This window comes from Rhinatrema bivittatum, chromosome 9 (genome assembly GCF_901001135.1).
Source record: "Rhinatrema bivittatum chromosome 9, aRhiBiv1.1, whole genome shotgun sequence".
Lineage (NCBI taxonomy): Eukaryota > Metazoa > Chordata > Amphibia > Gymnophiona > Rhinatrematidae > Rhinatrema > Rhinatrema bivittatum.
This window is the reverse complement of record NC_042623.1, coordinates 194,085,363-194,099,005: the sequence shown is the minus strand read 5'-3', so window position 1 is coordinate 194,099,005 and position 13,643 is coordinate 194,085,363. Positions and strand designations below refer to the sequence as shown.

The window sequence follows — 13,643 nt, the reverse complement described above, 5'->3', positions numbered from 1 at the left end:
GCTCATTTTTTAAATCTATTTTTTTGGGAGTTCTTCTGGATTCTTTTTCTCTTCTTCCTATCCTTCCTTTTCAAAACCTATGTCCCCACCTCAGCTTCTTCGTAATTCAATGTTACGAGAGTGAAGGGGGACCCTGCATGGACACGTGTATAGTGGCATGTTGGGCATGCTCAGTGTGCCTAGTCAAAGTTCTAGAAACTAATTTGTCTCTAGCTATACTCAGCTTAAGATATATTTTAGTAGAACGGTCTTTTTTTATGCTGTTCTTCAAGATGACAAATGGTATGTCTATGAAGTATCCTGTCTATGAAGTATCTGCTTGTTGAAATAGCTGGCATAGGCTATTATCTACCCCCTAAACTACTTCCAAGTTTCACATCTTAGGGTAGGATGGTACTTTTGTCCAGTGGATGAAGGTTGTTAAAGTCTGCAGTGGCCTCTTGAACCATTTCCCCAAACCTGCAGGTCGATACAGCAAGGCCGCGTTAGAAAGAGTGCGGCAGTGCCGGGCGCACCCTCGTTCCCCGCACGCACAGTCCTGCTCACATACCGCTCGATACTCTATTTAAATTGCTTGCAAATGCAAGCCGCGTCTGCGAAGGGTTAGGCCCGCGCAACCCATTTTACTGTATAGGCGCTTAATACAGCGCCTATACAGTATCCTGGGTGCGCTGGTACCTGTCATTTCAAATGTCATTTCAACTGACATTTGAAATGACAGGTACCAGGAAGTGGATGGTTCCCCCACTCCCGAAGCACGGCGCAGGCGAAAATTAAAACAAAAGTGTAAAAAACAAAAGTGTAAAAAAAGTTAACTTACTGGTGAGAGCCGGCGGGCGCGCGTTTGAGGCGGGAGCGAGTTCATCGAGGTGGTAGCCGGCGGGCTGTCATCGAGGCGGTAGCCGGCGGGCGGGTGGGCGTGCGTTCATCCAGGCGCGGCGGGAGCCGGCGGGCGCGCGTTTATCCAGGCGGCGGTGGGAACTGGCGGGTGCGCGTTTATCCAGGCGGCGGCGGTGGGAGCCGGCGGGCGCGCGTTCATCTGGCGGGCTGTCATCGAGGTGGGAGCCGGCGGGCTGGTGATTGTCAGCCCTCTCCCCTCCTCCCGAAGCAAGGCGCGAAAGCAGCCTTGCTCCGGGAGGAGGGGAGACAGGACTGGCAGTGTAAAGTGAAAAAAAAAGTAGCAAGAGCGAGGGGAGAGAGGACGGGCAATCCTACGCTCGGGATGGCCAGTCCCTCTCCCCTCCTCCCGAGGCAAGGCGCGAAAAGCAGCCTTGTTCCGGGAGGAGGGGAGAGAGGACTGGCAGTGTGAAGCGACCAAGCGACTTACTTTTTTTTGCAGCCCTGCGGAGGAGACGGCCATCAGCAGAAATGGATCGCTGCTCCCGGCGAAGATGGACGCCTGCACGGGAGAAAGCGGCCCCTGTGCGTGCAATTGGCCGCTCAAGACGTGACGTCACGACGTTTGGCGTCACGGCACGTGACGTCACGTCTTGAGCGGCCAATTGCACGCACAGGGGCCGCTTTCCCCCGTGCAGGCGTCCATCTTCGCCAGGAGGCAGGGGAGGGGAGCCGCGATCCTTTTCTGCTGATGGCCGTCTCCGGAGGGCTGCAAAAAAAAGTAAGTCGCTTGGTCGCTTCACACTGCCAGTCCTCTCTCCCCTCCTCCCGGAGCAAGGCTGCTTTTCGCGCCTTGCCTCGGGAGGAGGGGTGAGGGACTGGCCATCCCGAGCGTAGGATTGCCCGTCCTCTCTCCCCTCTCTCTCTTGCAACTTTTTTTTTCGATTTTTTTTTTTGCTTTTGTTGCTTCTGGAGGAGGGGAGAGGACTGGGACTGCCCCGGAGACCAGCACCCATGGACGCGGCCAGGGCAGGAGAGCGGGGGCTGGGGGAAAGTTTGCCGCCTACCCTTACCCCTGCCTCTAACGCAGGGGTAGGGGTAGGCGGTAAGTTAGCAGGTTAAACGCGCGGCAAAACGGCAGGGTAAAAAAGGGATAGTCGGGGCGCGCGTTACTGGATGGTAGGGAATAGCTAATTCCTTTGTTTGCATGCAATATACATGCCGCGTGCGGAAGGGGTTGCCCGAGGATTTTAGGACGCGGTAGGAGTAGGTTAAAGGGGATAGTGTATCGCAGGAAGGGCTAACGCGGCCGGAAAGTGAGTAGAACGCGAGTTAGGAGCGGGGTAAATGCGGCCGCACTTTACTGGATCGATATGCTGGTGCTCTTCAGAAAAGAAAGATTGGGTCTCCACCTATGTGCACCAGAGTTAGAATCAAAGATCTCCAAAGTCAGCGAAACTGGGTGGTGATCCAAGAGGTAGCATGGCAAAATGTTGCTGTCCCTGACTTTAGCCACCGCCAATGAATTGCAGAGAAAATGATTTATACGACTCTGAGTCTTGTGCTGGAGGGAATAGTACGTATAATGAAGGCCATTAGGATTACAGTCTCTCCCTCAAACCAAATAACTGCACTACAGCATTAACCATGCATTTCACTCCTGCCTGATGGTAGTCCAGCTCTATCAGCTTCATGAAAATGGGTGGCCAATTGCCCTTTCAAGACCACGAAACTAATATCGAAAGTTGTCAACAAGGCAAAGAAATTACATTAAAAGTCAGTTTGGTGATCATAAGGCCCATACACATTAGCCAGCATCATTTACTTCCCATAGAGGACAATTTCTAGAATTATGAATTTGCCCTTCGGGTCTAAAAATGATTTTGTGAAAGTCAAAGGTAAAGCCTTGTGAATTTCCCCGGCACGATGTCCCTGGTGACAGCTGTCTGACGATGCATATAGCAGAAACCTGGGTTGAGTCAGGCTCAGGCTAGAGTTTCATGGGACCACTCTTCTTGACCGCTGATATAGCCGGAGGGTTCTTCAGTAATCTGGAGTTCAACGCTAGGTATGACACCAGGGAGTCATACTGAGGAGATGATAGGCTGCGATGGCACTGACGCGCCTGTCCGATGCCGTTGCCTTTCTTGCCCGGCATGGGGGAGAAAATCTTCTACACACTTCCGGGGTAGCAGAGAAGGTTCGATCTGTGTTCTCCATCTTGTGTGCTTGGCGCAATTACCATGGTAGTCCTTCCAGGCAGGGTACTTACTGGAAGACCCCCCTATGCCGCTACTGGATCGATAGGTTCAGGTATGTTGTTGTGTCCTTCAACCTCCCCAATGTTGGATGCTAGCAGGAGTGCATCGGGTGGAGGAAGGATCATCCATCCTGACAGCAGGTTTCATATACATCCATGGGCGTTAACTTACCAATGGGTGGACAAACCAGGCAAGCGTCCCACGGTCTCCGTGGACCATTGAGGTCCTAAGTGTGATACCGATCCAATTTGAGCTTCGTCTCTGAGTGGTCCTCGTTGTATGCGGGATACGAGGAAATTATACGGTAGTCTCTTCATCTCTGGGAAGAGGGAAGCATCTTGTAGTAGGCGAATCCCATGTGGGCAGACGGGGAAGCTTGGATTCCCTATTACTTTTGGTGACCAAGATGTACTAGGGCGGTCCCCTGCCTGACGAGGTAGCCTGCCACTACAGGGCTAGATTCCCATTCTCAGGAGTAAGTTGTCACCACATCTGTCTACTGTGGAACCCTGCACAGGCTGTGGCTATTCAGAGTGTGAGGCCTGGGCTCCTGTCTACTGCCAGATGATTCCTGCTTCTTGGCGGCTGACTCCGGAGTCAGTCCTCCTCCTTCGTCTGTATAGGGGATCGTCCTCTGGTCACCTGTTTGGGCCATGATTACTGCCCTCACCGGAATTGCTTGGGTTTGAATCTGATGTATATGGGCGTGGTACATCTGTTGGCGGATGGCCCTCCTTTGGGCCGCCGTGGAGGGTGACTAGCACCAGAGTTGCCACCTTACACTCGTCATATGTTGATCTGGCCTGGTGAGGAGGATAGGCATTGCATCCCCATGTTGCCTGCCTCGATTATTAGCAGGTTACATATAAATTGCAACGCTGACACTGCTATCATTTTCCGACTGGTTGACCCTTGCTGGCTGGGCACTGTGCCCCGCCACTAATCCAGCCGCAGACCATGGTCCTTGGATTTGGGTAGTCACATTTTGTTTTCCTTTATGCCGACTGTTGCCCAGGGCTGCCAAAGAAACTTGCCGAATTTGGCACTTCGTTTTCCCGGTCTGTAACACATTGTTACAGCCCTAAGTCATTCCTTTCTCCAATGAGTTGAGGGGTTTGGGCCCCATGTGACTTATAGTGAGGCCAGCTTCCTCAGCGCTGTGACAGGATCACTGGCGCCCCAATCACAACACTGCTTCGTCAATATCAGAAGCGGTCGTAAAAAGGCAAGAACCTCCATCCTGGGGTCAGGCAACCTCAATCGACATGACCACTGCACTGGACAGGAGATAACTTATTCTTCCTTCTTAGACAAGAGGATGGTTCAACCCATACATGTAAGCAAGATGGACTGACAGCCTCACCTCTCTGTCATCCTGATCAGAGAGGTGTTCAGTCAGAGAATTTTGAACATAGGCCCCTTTGAGAAACTCTTCCCGTGTAAGCCTATCTCGGAAGTGCTACAGTCATCTCACTGACTGGCGATGATCTCCTCCGATGAGGCCTAACAAGGTAAGACCACGTACACCTGCTGGCCGGCCTCCTAGGTCTTGCCTATATTTATGTTAGAGCGATGCCTCCACAGGTCAGCATGTTGATGCATTGGCCAACCTTCCCCTGCACCTCAATCAGGTCGCAACACTTCTGTGCCGGCGAAGGGAGGTACGCAGCTTGGGATCCCCAAATGAGAAGATACCCGCTGCCAAATGAGCCGATGCCCAGGCTTCAACCAGTCACACCGACGCTTCGACGCAAATGTCTCACTGCATTGGATGCATCGCATCGATGAAGCATGTGGAAGCCTCAGCTTCGATGAGGCGCACCGATGTGTAAGGTTCGGCCGAAAAGTGCTTCGATGCTTCGAGTGGCTGGAAGCGTTTCAGGTGGCTGGAAGCAATCGGATGCATCGAGTGGATGGACATTCCATGATGCTCCACTCTGAACCGGCATGGGGTGCTTAACAGAGTCCCCGGCTCGCCATAGGGCCTTGACGAAGAGGCCCTCTCTCATGGAAGTTCCATGTGGGCCCCGGAGTGGACTCGACATCTGGTCTGACAGCAAATGAAGGTAACTAAATAAAGTAAGAGAGAAAGAGCTCTGCATGCACCCAGCAATGCAGAAAGAACAGACTGAGGCAGGATGAGAGTCACATGGGAGATACTCCCACATGGGCACATAGAGAACAGCTCCGTGTGCTTTGAGAAAATTCTGCCACCTAGAGGACCGGAGGAAATTCCCCAAAGTCATGGCTAATTCAGCCTGCTTATCTGCAGAAAAATATGCAGACCAAATCCTGACAGTCCAAGCACTGTCTCAGTGGAAAAACAAGAGATCTTGCCCTGATGAGAATTTTACACTGAAGGATACGTTATCTAGATCTGCCTGTTTGTAAATGCCTGTTTAAATAAAAAAGAAGACAGAAGGACAATAAAGCAGCTAAGCCCCTAAGCAGGAGTCTTGGATCAACTCAACAAGTCCAGAGATCAGAAAGAACCCCACCATTAGAAGAAAGGGGGAGGCAGTCGGAAATGGAAAAAAACACTCTGGCATAACAGCTTGGCATTCAGACGTGGCAGTTCTCCCCCCAAAGAAATAGGGAGGGGGAGAAAGACCTTGCAACATGGCAGGACCCTTCCGAAGAAATAGGTAGGTACTGGGGAAAAAGACCTGCAATAAGGCAAAGACCCTCCACCCACCACGATTATGTATGAGCTTATGCATATTTATCAGCTGAAAAGTATAAGACAGGGGATCAAATAAGGAGGAAAAAGCAACCCTGGAAGTGAACGACCCCCTGGAGGCTGGGGAGCGAACCCTGAGAGTGACCCAGAAAGAAAGAGTGAAAGGGGAGTCCGAAGCAGACCAGCACTCTCTGCTGTAGAGGAAGGAGAAGACTAGATGTGGCCAGGAGACTGGAAAGAGGAGATGCCCTGACGATGGTGAGCAGTCTGAGGCAATGGGGAGCCGAGAACAGCCCGACAGCACTGCCAGTATGGGAAGGGACCCAGAAGCAAGTCCCAGACAGCTGGTAGTTCTTCCAGAACCCCCCGTCCCAGAGTCAAGTCTCCTCACCTGTCCACATTCTCCAGCTCGGCCTGCTTCAGAGGTAAATAGGGGAGGTCGCCTGAAGTCCGGACCAGGGGCAAGTAAGTTAACATATTAAGCAGGCTAAGGTTTATGGCATGTTGTAACCACCCATGGTACAGAACTCTCGTTAGGGAAAACTGGTGCTTAGTGGCCAGGATGTTAAAGACAGGAATTGTTATTTTCTAAATGCTATGTCCTGCCAAATCTGATAAATAAAAGTCTGTTTATGAGGAGAACACGTTGTCTTTTTCCTGAGCTTAGGATCGTGAAATAAAGCGGGAGGACAGCTGAAAGTGTCCTGTAGCAGACAGGCCCCTGCACCTCTAAACTTGCTTACAGTAGGTGGGGCAAATGTTTTCACGTCCTATACTCGAGAAGTAGAGGAGAGAAGTAATTTTAGGTCTGCTAAAATTTTAACAAATTGTAAATGTATCGGGTACTGACCAGGAGCTGCCTCTTCTAGTGCGTCATGCGACCTCATGTGATACACTTTTAAGGATGTATTTTGGGGGATGATATGGAGATTGGGAATGTACACTCTTGAAGACTGTAATGTGATGCTATTGTACTTCATGAACTGAGATTTTTAACTTTTTTTTCTCTGTCTCCATCTGGTGGAGTTCTTGGGGATTGAACCGGGATGGTGCAAATTGTGATTGATTTTGTTTATATTTACTTTTATCATGAAACCGCTTTGAACTGATTTGTAATTTGGGGGAAAAGCGAGCTATACATTCTATGGCTTTGTCAGAAAAGGAAAATGCAATGGAATCTTAAGGTGAGCAACCTCAAAGGAAGGGGCAGGGAGCAACCTCAAAGGAAGGGGCAGGGAGCAACCTCAAAGGAAGGGGCAGGGAGCAACCTCAAAGGAAGGGGCAGGGAGCAACCTCAAAGGAAGGGGCAGGCCCCTTTGTCGCGCCGAAGGAGCGCGACAAAGGGGCCTGCCCCTTTGTTTCGCCCCTTCGGTTCGCCCCGAGCAGCACCCCACTATACCTCCTAAACTGCATCCAGCAAGTTGACTAAGGCCAAGAACACCCTGCCATAATTTGCCGCCTGTCATTTGGGGACAAGAATTCGCACCAAGAGAACACTCCCACTAAGGACAGGCCATGGACCGCTCACAAAGTTCAGCCCCCCTATGATAAATTTTCCAATACTGTGTTCCGTCACTTCAAGCGTATCAAACGTAAGTGTGCCCCCTTCACCTCACTTCTCTCAGCCAACTTACCTTACAGTATCTGCACTTCATAACATAATTTAACGTATCTAATTGCCTGCCTACCATGTTCAACTGCAGTTGTTTTGTTCCTTTACTGTAATCTACTCACCTGCATTACTCCTATCAACTGCTTCTCATATACTCTAACTGCACTAATCCGACCAAGTGCACTAGTTTGTTTAAGCTGCTTTAATCTGTTCTCTTACAGTACAGTGTATACACCTGCATTAACCTACTACAATTGCTTTTATCTGTTTAATTGCATTACGGTGCCTGCATTTCACAAGTTATCCTCCTCTCCAATACACCTCTACTAGCCTTCCACCCAATAATGCCCCCACACGCTTACCTCTGCCCCCCCATTTACCCATTCGGACACCCTATTTACCCCCATTTACCCACTCGGACACCCCTCAAAACTAGCCCTCCCACCCTACAGCCACCAAAATTATCCCTCCCCACCTACAGCCACCACAACACTCAAAAAAGGCGTCTGACCTCCATCCCCATATCTCCCACCTCCCAAGCCCTCACCATCTCCCTCATTTCCCTTCTACTCATTAATGCCCAATCCCTAAAACAAAAAACACACCTCCTCCATGATATTCTAACTGACTCCAAACCAGAAATCTTTGCAGTAACTGAAACCTGGTTCAAACCCTGCGACACCCCCCTCATTAACCAATTACCTTCTGACACCTATGACATTTTCTCCATCCCCCGAAAAAAGAAAAGAGGAGGGGGCCTACTCCTCATAGCCAAAAAAGAATTCAAGCTCACCTCACAAACCTGCAATATTCCCAACCAATACGAAGTAGGCTTCTTCAAATCACAATCTCTACAAATCTGCCTTATATATACCCCTCCTGGTCTACTAGAAAAAGACCCCTCCCCCCTCATCGAACTCCTCACCATCTCCCTCTCTCCCGACATCCCCACGATACTCCTTGGCGACTTTAACCTGCATGTCGACTCCACCCCACAATCCCCTACATGCGAAGCCTTCATCTCATCCTTAGACGCAATGGGCCTTACCCAACTTATCCACTCCCCAACCCACAAAGCCGGTCATACCCTTGACCTCATTTTCACCAACTCACTCATCAACGTCATCCACTCCCCCACATGCCTGCCTGTTCCCTGGTCTGACCATTCCATCATTAACACAACTCTCTCTCTACCAACCCCTTCCACCTCCTCTCCTCCCCAGCCTAAATCCTTCCAATTTCGCAAAACCTGCCCTATAGAGACGCTTGCTACGGCTTGCTCCAACATCCCAAATCACATTGACCTAGAGACAGCAGATAGTGCCATATCCTCCTGGACAGAAACTACCCAGAAAATCGCTAACAACTTATGCCCAATCATTCAAAAAACAATCACCCAATCTAAATTATCTAAAAAACCCTGGTATACCCAGACACTCAAAACCCAAAAAATCCAACTTAGAACAGCAGAAAGACACTGGCGCAAACATCCCACTACTGCCACAAAAACCATCTATTACCAACTCATGCATGCATATAGAAACGCCATTCAAACAACAAAAAAGGAATACTATGCCAAGAAAATTCACCACCTCCAATTCAATCCAAAGGCACTTTTTTCCCTAGTCTCAAATCTTACCAAATCCAACGTGTCTACACCCCAAGTCCCCTCCACACAGACCCGATGCAATGAAATTGCCCTCTTCTTTAAGAACAAAATATCTAACATCACCGCCAAGTTTACCCCTAATACCAAAAATTCCCCCAACACAAATAGTATAACCCCCCCCACCCCTTACACACCCAACATCCTCTCTTCCTTTGAACCCTCCTCAACACTAGAAATAGAAAACATCTTAAAAAAGATGAGACCCTCTTCCCACCCCTCAGAAACCATCCCTACTAAACTACTACTCGCTATTCCTAAAACAATAGCCACTTCACTCTCCAAAATCGTGAACTGCTCCCTAGAACACGGTCAGGTAACTAACTCCCTGAAACAAGCCGTGGTCAAACCCATCCTAAAAAAACCCTCCCTTGACCCTTCCAACCTATCCAACCTCCGTCCTATCTCCAATCTCCCTTTCCTCTCCAAAATCATTGAGAAACTAGTAAACTCCCGCCTCTCTGACCACCTAGAACAATCCAACATACTCCCACCAACACAACATGGTTTCCGTAAACACCTCAGCACGGAATCCCTACTCCTCTCCCTTACCGATACCATCATCAAAGGAATGGATGCCGGAAACTCCTATCTCATTGCCATGCTAGATATATCTGCCGCCTTCGATACCGTAAATCATAACATCCTCATCAACACTCTCACCAGTATAGGTATCTCAGGTACTGCCCTCTCCTGGATAAAGTCCTTCCTCCAAAACCGCACCAACACAGTCCTCACCGACAACTTCACATCCCCCCCCTGTTAATCTCGACTGTGGCGTCCCCCAAGGATCCTCCCTCTCTTCCACCCTATTTAACATTTACATGCTCCCCCTCACAAACCTCCTCTCCAACCTTGGTATTACACACTTCATCTACGCAGATGATGTACAAATCCTCATTCCCTTCACAAACACTGTACTCACTGCACTCCATACATGGAACACCATTCTCGCCTCCATAAACCAACTACTCACCGACATGCACCTTGCCCTTAACCCGCAAAAAACTGAACTCCTCCTCATCTCCTCTAGACATGCACCCATACCCTGTCCCTCCACTCTCCAGCCTCCTAACTTTCTCTCTAACACAAGAAACCTGGGTGTTATACTTGACAACCAACTAACCTTCAAACCATATATCAAATCTATCCTTAGCAGCTGCTACTTCAAACTACAATCCCTTAAAAAACTCAAACCCCTTCTCTACTTCCATGATTTCCGCACAGTACTTCAATCCTTAATTTTTTCAAAAATTGATTATTGCAACGCACTCCTACTTGGACTCCCTGCTACCCACATCAGACCTCTCCAACTCCTTCAAAACGCTACTGCACGCATCCTCACCAATGTCAATAAGAAAGATCACATTACTCCCACCCTCATTAATCTCCATTGGCTTCCCATCCACTCACGAATTATATACAAGACCCTTACCCTCATCCACAAAAGTATTATTAACGAACATTACAACTGGCTAAACCCACCTTTTCTACCTCGTATCTCCACAAGACCCACCCGCTCCTCTCTTCGTGGAACCCTTATTCCCCCCTCCATAAAATCCACAAGACTCATCTCCACCACCAATAGGGCCCTTTCCCTCGCAGGCCCATCCCTGTGGAACTCCATGCCTCCTGACCTACGCACCGAAACCTCCACACTCACCTTCAAAAAGAAACTCAAAACCTGGCTCTTCCTCCAAGCATACCCCCAATCATCACCATCACCTACTAGCACTCAAACCCAACCTCCCTCTCATATCAACACCCCCACTACAGGACCCCCACCCACCCTCTCGAAGGAACTACAAACCCCACACTTAACCTCCTGCACATAATAAATTGCCACCTAGCAGAACCGCACACATCTTCTCACTTCTTTCACTGTTGGCCATGCGCTTAGACAAATTTTGTATATAGCCTATGTACATATCATTTCCCCATTGATTCCCTGTACATATTTTTTCCTCATGTATCTGTTCTCACCCCCCCCTACCCCCTCCTTTGTCGCAATCACCCCCACCCCTCCCTCCCTTAGTTATCAAGTTATTTACTCTGTTACTATTGTTTGTTACACACTGTTCCTTGTAAAGGCTTTGCCTATATATTTTTTGGTTTGTAAGTTATCTGTAAACCGGCACGATGTGCAAACGGCTGTCGGTATATAAAATTAAATAAATAAAAAATAAAAATAAAAAATTTTGGAGGGGGTTTAGCATAAGATGGTGTTGAACTATCCAGGAACCTAACACAGTTTGACAAGTAGAGACGGTGGCAGATACATTAGGAGAAGGGCGAGAGAGAGAAATGGGACTAGAATTGAACCAACATGCAGGGAAGGCTTCAGGGATGCTTTCCAACATAGATTTGTGGAAGGGATACGTGTGGGTTGGGGGGGGGGGGGGGGGATGGAGAGTTTGAGTTGTGTGTGGGGGTTGGTGGGTTTTGAGTGTGCGGAGGGATGTTTGCATTTGGGTGGTGGAGATGTGTGTTTAGAGAGGTGGGGGGTCATATATGTGGGGGTTATGTGGAGTTGTGTGTGTATGGGTTATCTGGGGGAGTGGACGAGTGTTGGTTTTTGGGTGGTTAGGCTGTTGTGTGTTTGGGAGGGGTTGTGAGAGGTGCTTTTTGGGGAGTAGGGCTTTGTGCTTGTATGTAGTAGATGTGGTAGTGAGGGAATATGGGTGTTTGTTAGAGGTTGTATGCATGCGGGGGTGGTGTGTAAGTTAAACGTGTGTGGAGGGGTTGTGTTCATGAGGGTATCTGGGTGATACGAATGGGTATGTGTGGGGATTGGGGGATGACTGTGTGTGTTTGAGTAGGTTAATGTGCAGGGATGGTTGTGTGTGTAAAGGGTTATGTGGATTTTTTTGGCGGTATGGCTCTGTGTGTATAGAGCAGGAGTGTAAGTTTTGGTGGAGGGCAGGGGTGAATTGAGAAGTTGTGTCATTCGTTTTCCCTGGCTGGGGGCAGGTGTAGTATGCTGGGAGGTGTGTGTCTGATGTGTGTGTGTGTGTGTGTGTGTGGGGGGGGGGGGGGGGGATGTAGGAATGTATGTTGGGGATGTGTGTAGGTGGGGGTTATGAGTGTGTGATGGGTGGGTGAGGTGGGGAGATGTGGCAGGGTGTGTGGGAAGGAGTTTATGTGTATGGGTGCCCATGGAACGTGCAGGAGAGATGGGGGATGTGTGGGAAGGGTCTATGTGTATGGGTGCCCATGGAATGTGCAGGAGGGATGGGGATGTATGGGAAAGGGTGGGATATACGAATATGTGTGGTGTGGGGTGTGTTTGCACTTCGGGAAGCATCTTTTTGTGCCATCCTTTGGCAGTTGCTTCAGTTATTTTACCTGTCTCTCTCTCTCCTTGTGTCTGTGTGGCTTTGCCCAAAGTGCTGGAAGGGCAAGGGGAGATATTTGGAGTGGAAGGCCGGCCAGCATTTTAACAGTTTTCCCATAGAAAGCAATTAGGATTTTTTTTTCCCATTGAGATTATTGGTGATTTTTTTGGGAGGCCTTGGTTCTGTGAAAATACTGAGCTGTTTTCCATCTCGTCTGAGATATTCACATTTACTTTCCGCGTGCCATATTTTGATGACTTTTCATTCCTTTTTTGAAGAGTTATTGTGCCTGCGGGCAGACATCAGTCATCTTTTGTATAATTCTTTCCACCATTCCGCAGTTTTAAAGCCTAAAAACGTGTCTGTCTGACTCGCCAGCCTGTGTTGTTGCAGTAGGAAGGGACGTTGCGGTCCTTCTTTCCTGTTAGGTTCTCTCTGTGCTCCTTGTGTGCAGGACATGCCTGCAGATGCAGCTGAATCTTGTGGTGACTGACTCCGGATCCAGCACTTTATTCCCTGCTGAAGCCATGTTTTCTGTATTTTGGGCAGGGACGGATACCAATGCTACTGTGATCAATGAAAACGACCCTATTGATGAAGTACAAGGATTCCTCTTTGGAAAGCTGAGGTACCATTCAGCTGCTTTATTTTATTTTATTTTTTTCTTTTAGAGAGAGAGAGAGAATGTGTGGTTTCCAGCAAGCTCCCTAACTGTGTCAGACTCATTGAAGCTCAGTGGTCCTGGTATTGGTGGCTTTTGCTGCTAAGCAAGTGGATCGCGTTTCCTGGCTTAAGTTGTCGCAGCGCTGTGCTCTGAATGAGGGCCGTGGTAAGACGTGAGGCCGTGAATGATGCCACTTTGGCAAGAAGTGAGGAAAAGAAGCTCCGTAGTGTTATTGTATGAGGCTATAATTTTATGACATTCCTCATCTTGATGGGCTTCTGCAAGGCAGGTAATCAAGTTTAAATTAACAAAATAAAATGTGAGGATTTTTTTTTTTTTGCCGAGAGACGGATGAACAGGCATAAAGAAAGATACTTTGCATGGTGGCTCCTTGATAATAAAAATAAAATAAACAACCCAAAACAGCCGGGATGGAATAGGTAGAGAGATTGTGCATAATGGTTATCTGGTGAGAGCTGAAGGTGGAGAAGTGAGGAAAAGGTTCATGTAGCATGGCTCAGATGAGCGCTGAAGGGAACGAGTTAGTAGTGCTAGTGCTTACGTGACTTGCAGATGACCAGAGACGCT

The 13,643-nt window shown here is 48.8% G+C and overlaps 1 protein-coding gene across 2 annotated transcripts in view; it reads left to right on the top strand.

Annotated features, from left to right (window-relative positions):
• Positions 1-13,643, top strand: part of UGGT1 (UDP-glucose glycoprotein glucosyltransferase 1) — a 246,543-nt gene that overhangs the window by 39,829 nt on the left and 193,071 nt on the right. For both annotated transcript variants that reach the window (XM_029615446.1, XM_029615445.1), the window contains exon 8: positions 12,941-13,019. In XM_029615446.1, coding sequence (XP_029471306.1) covers positions 12,941-13,019 — 79 coding nt within the window. The remainder of the gene's footprint in view (positions 1-12,940; positions 13,020-13,643) is intronic.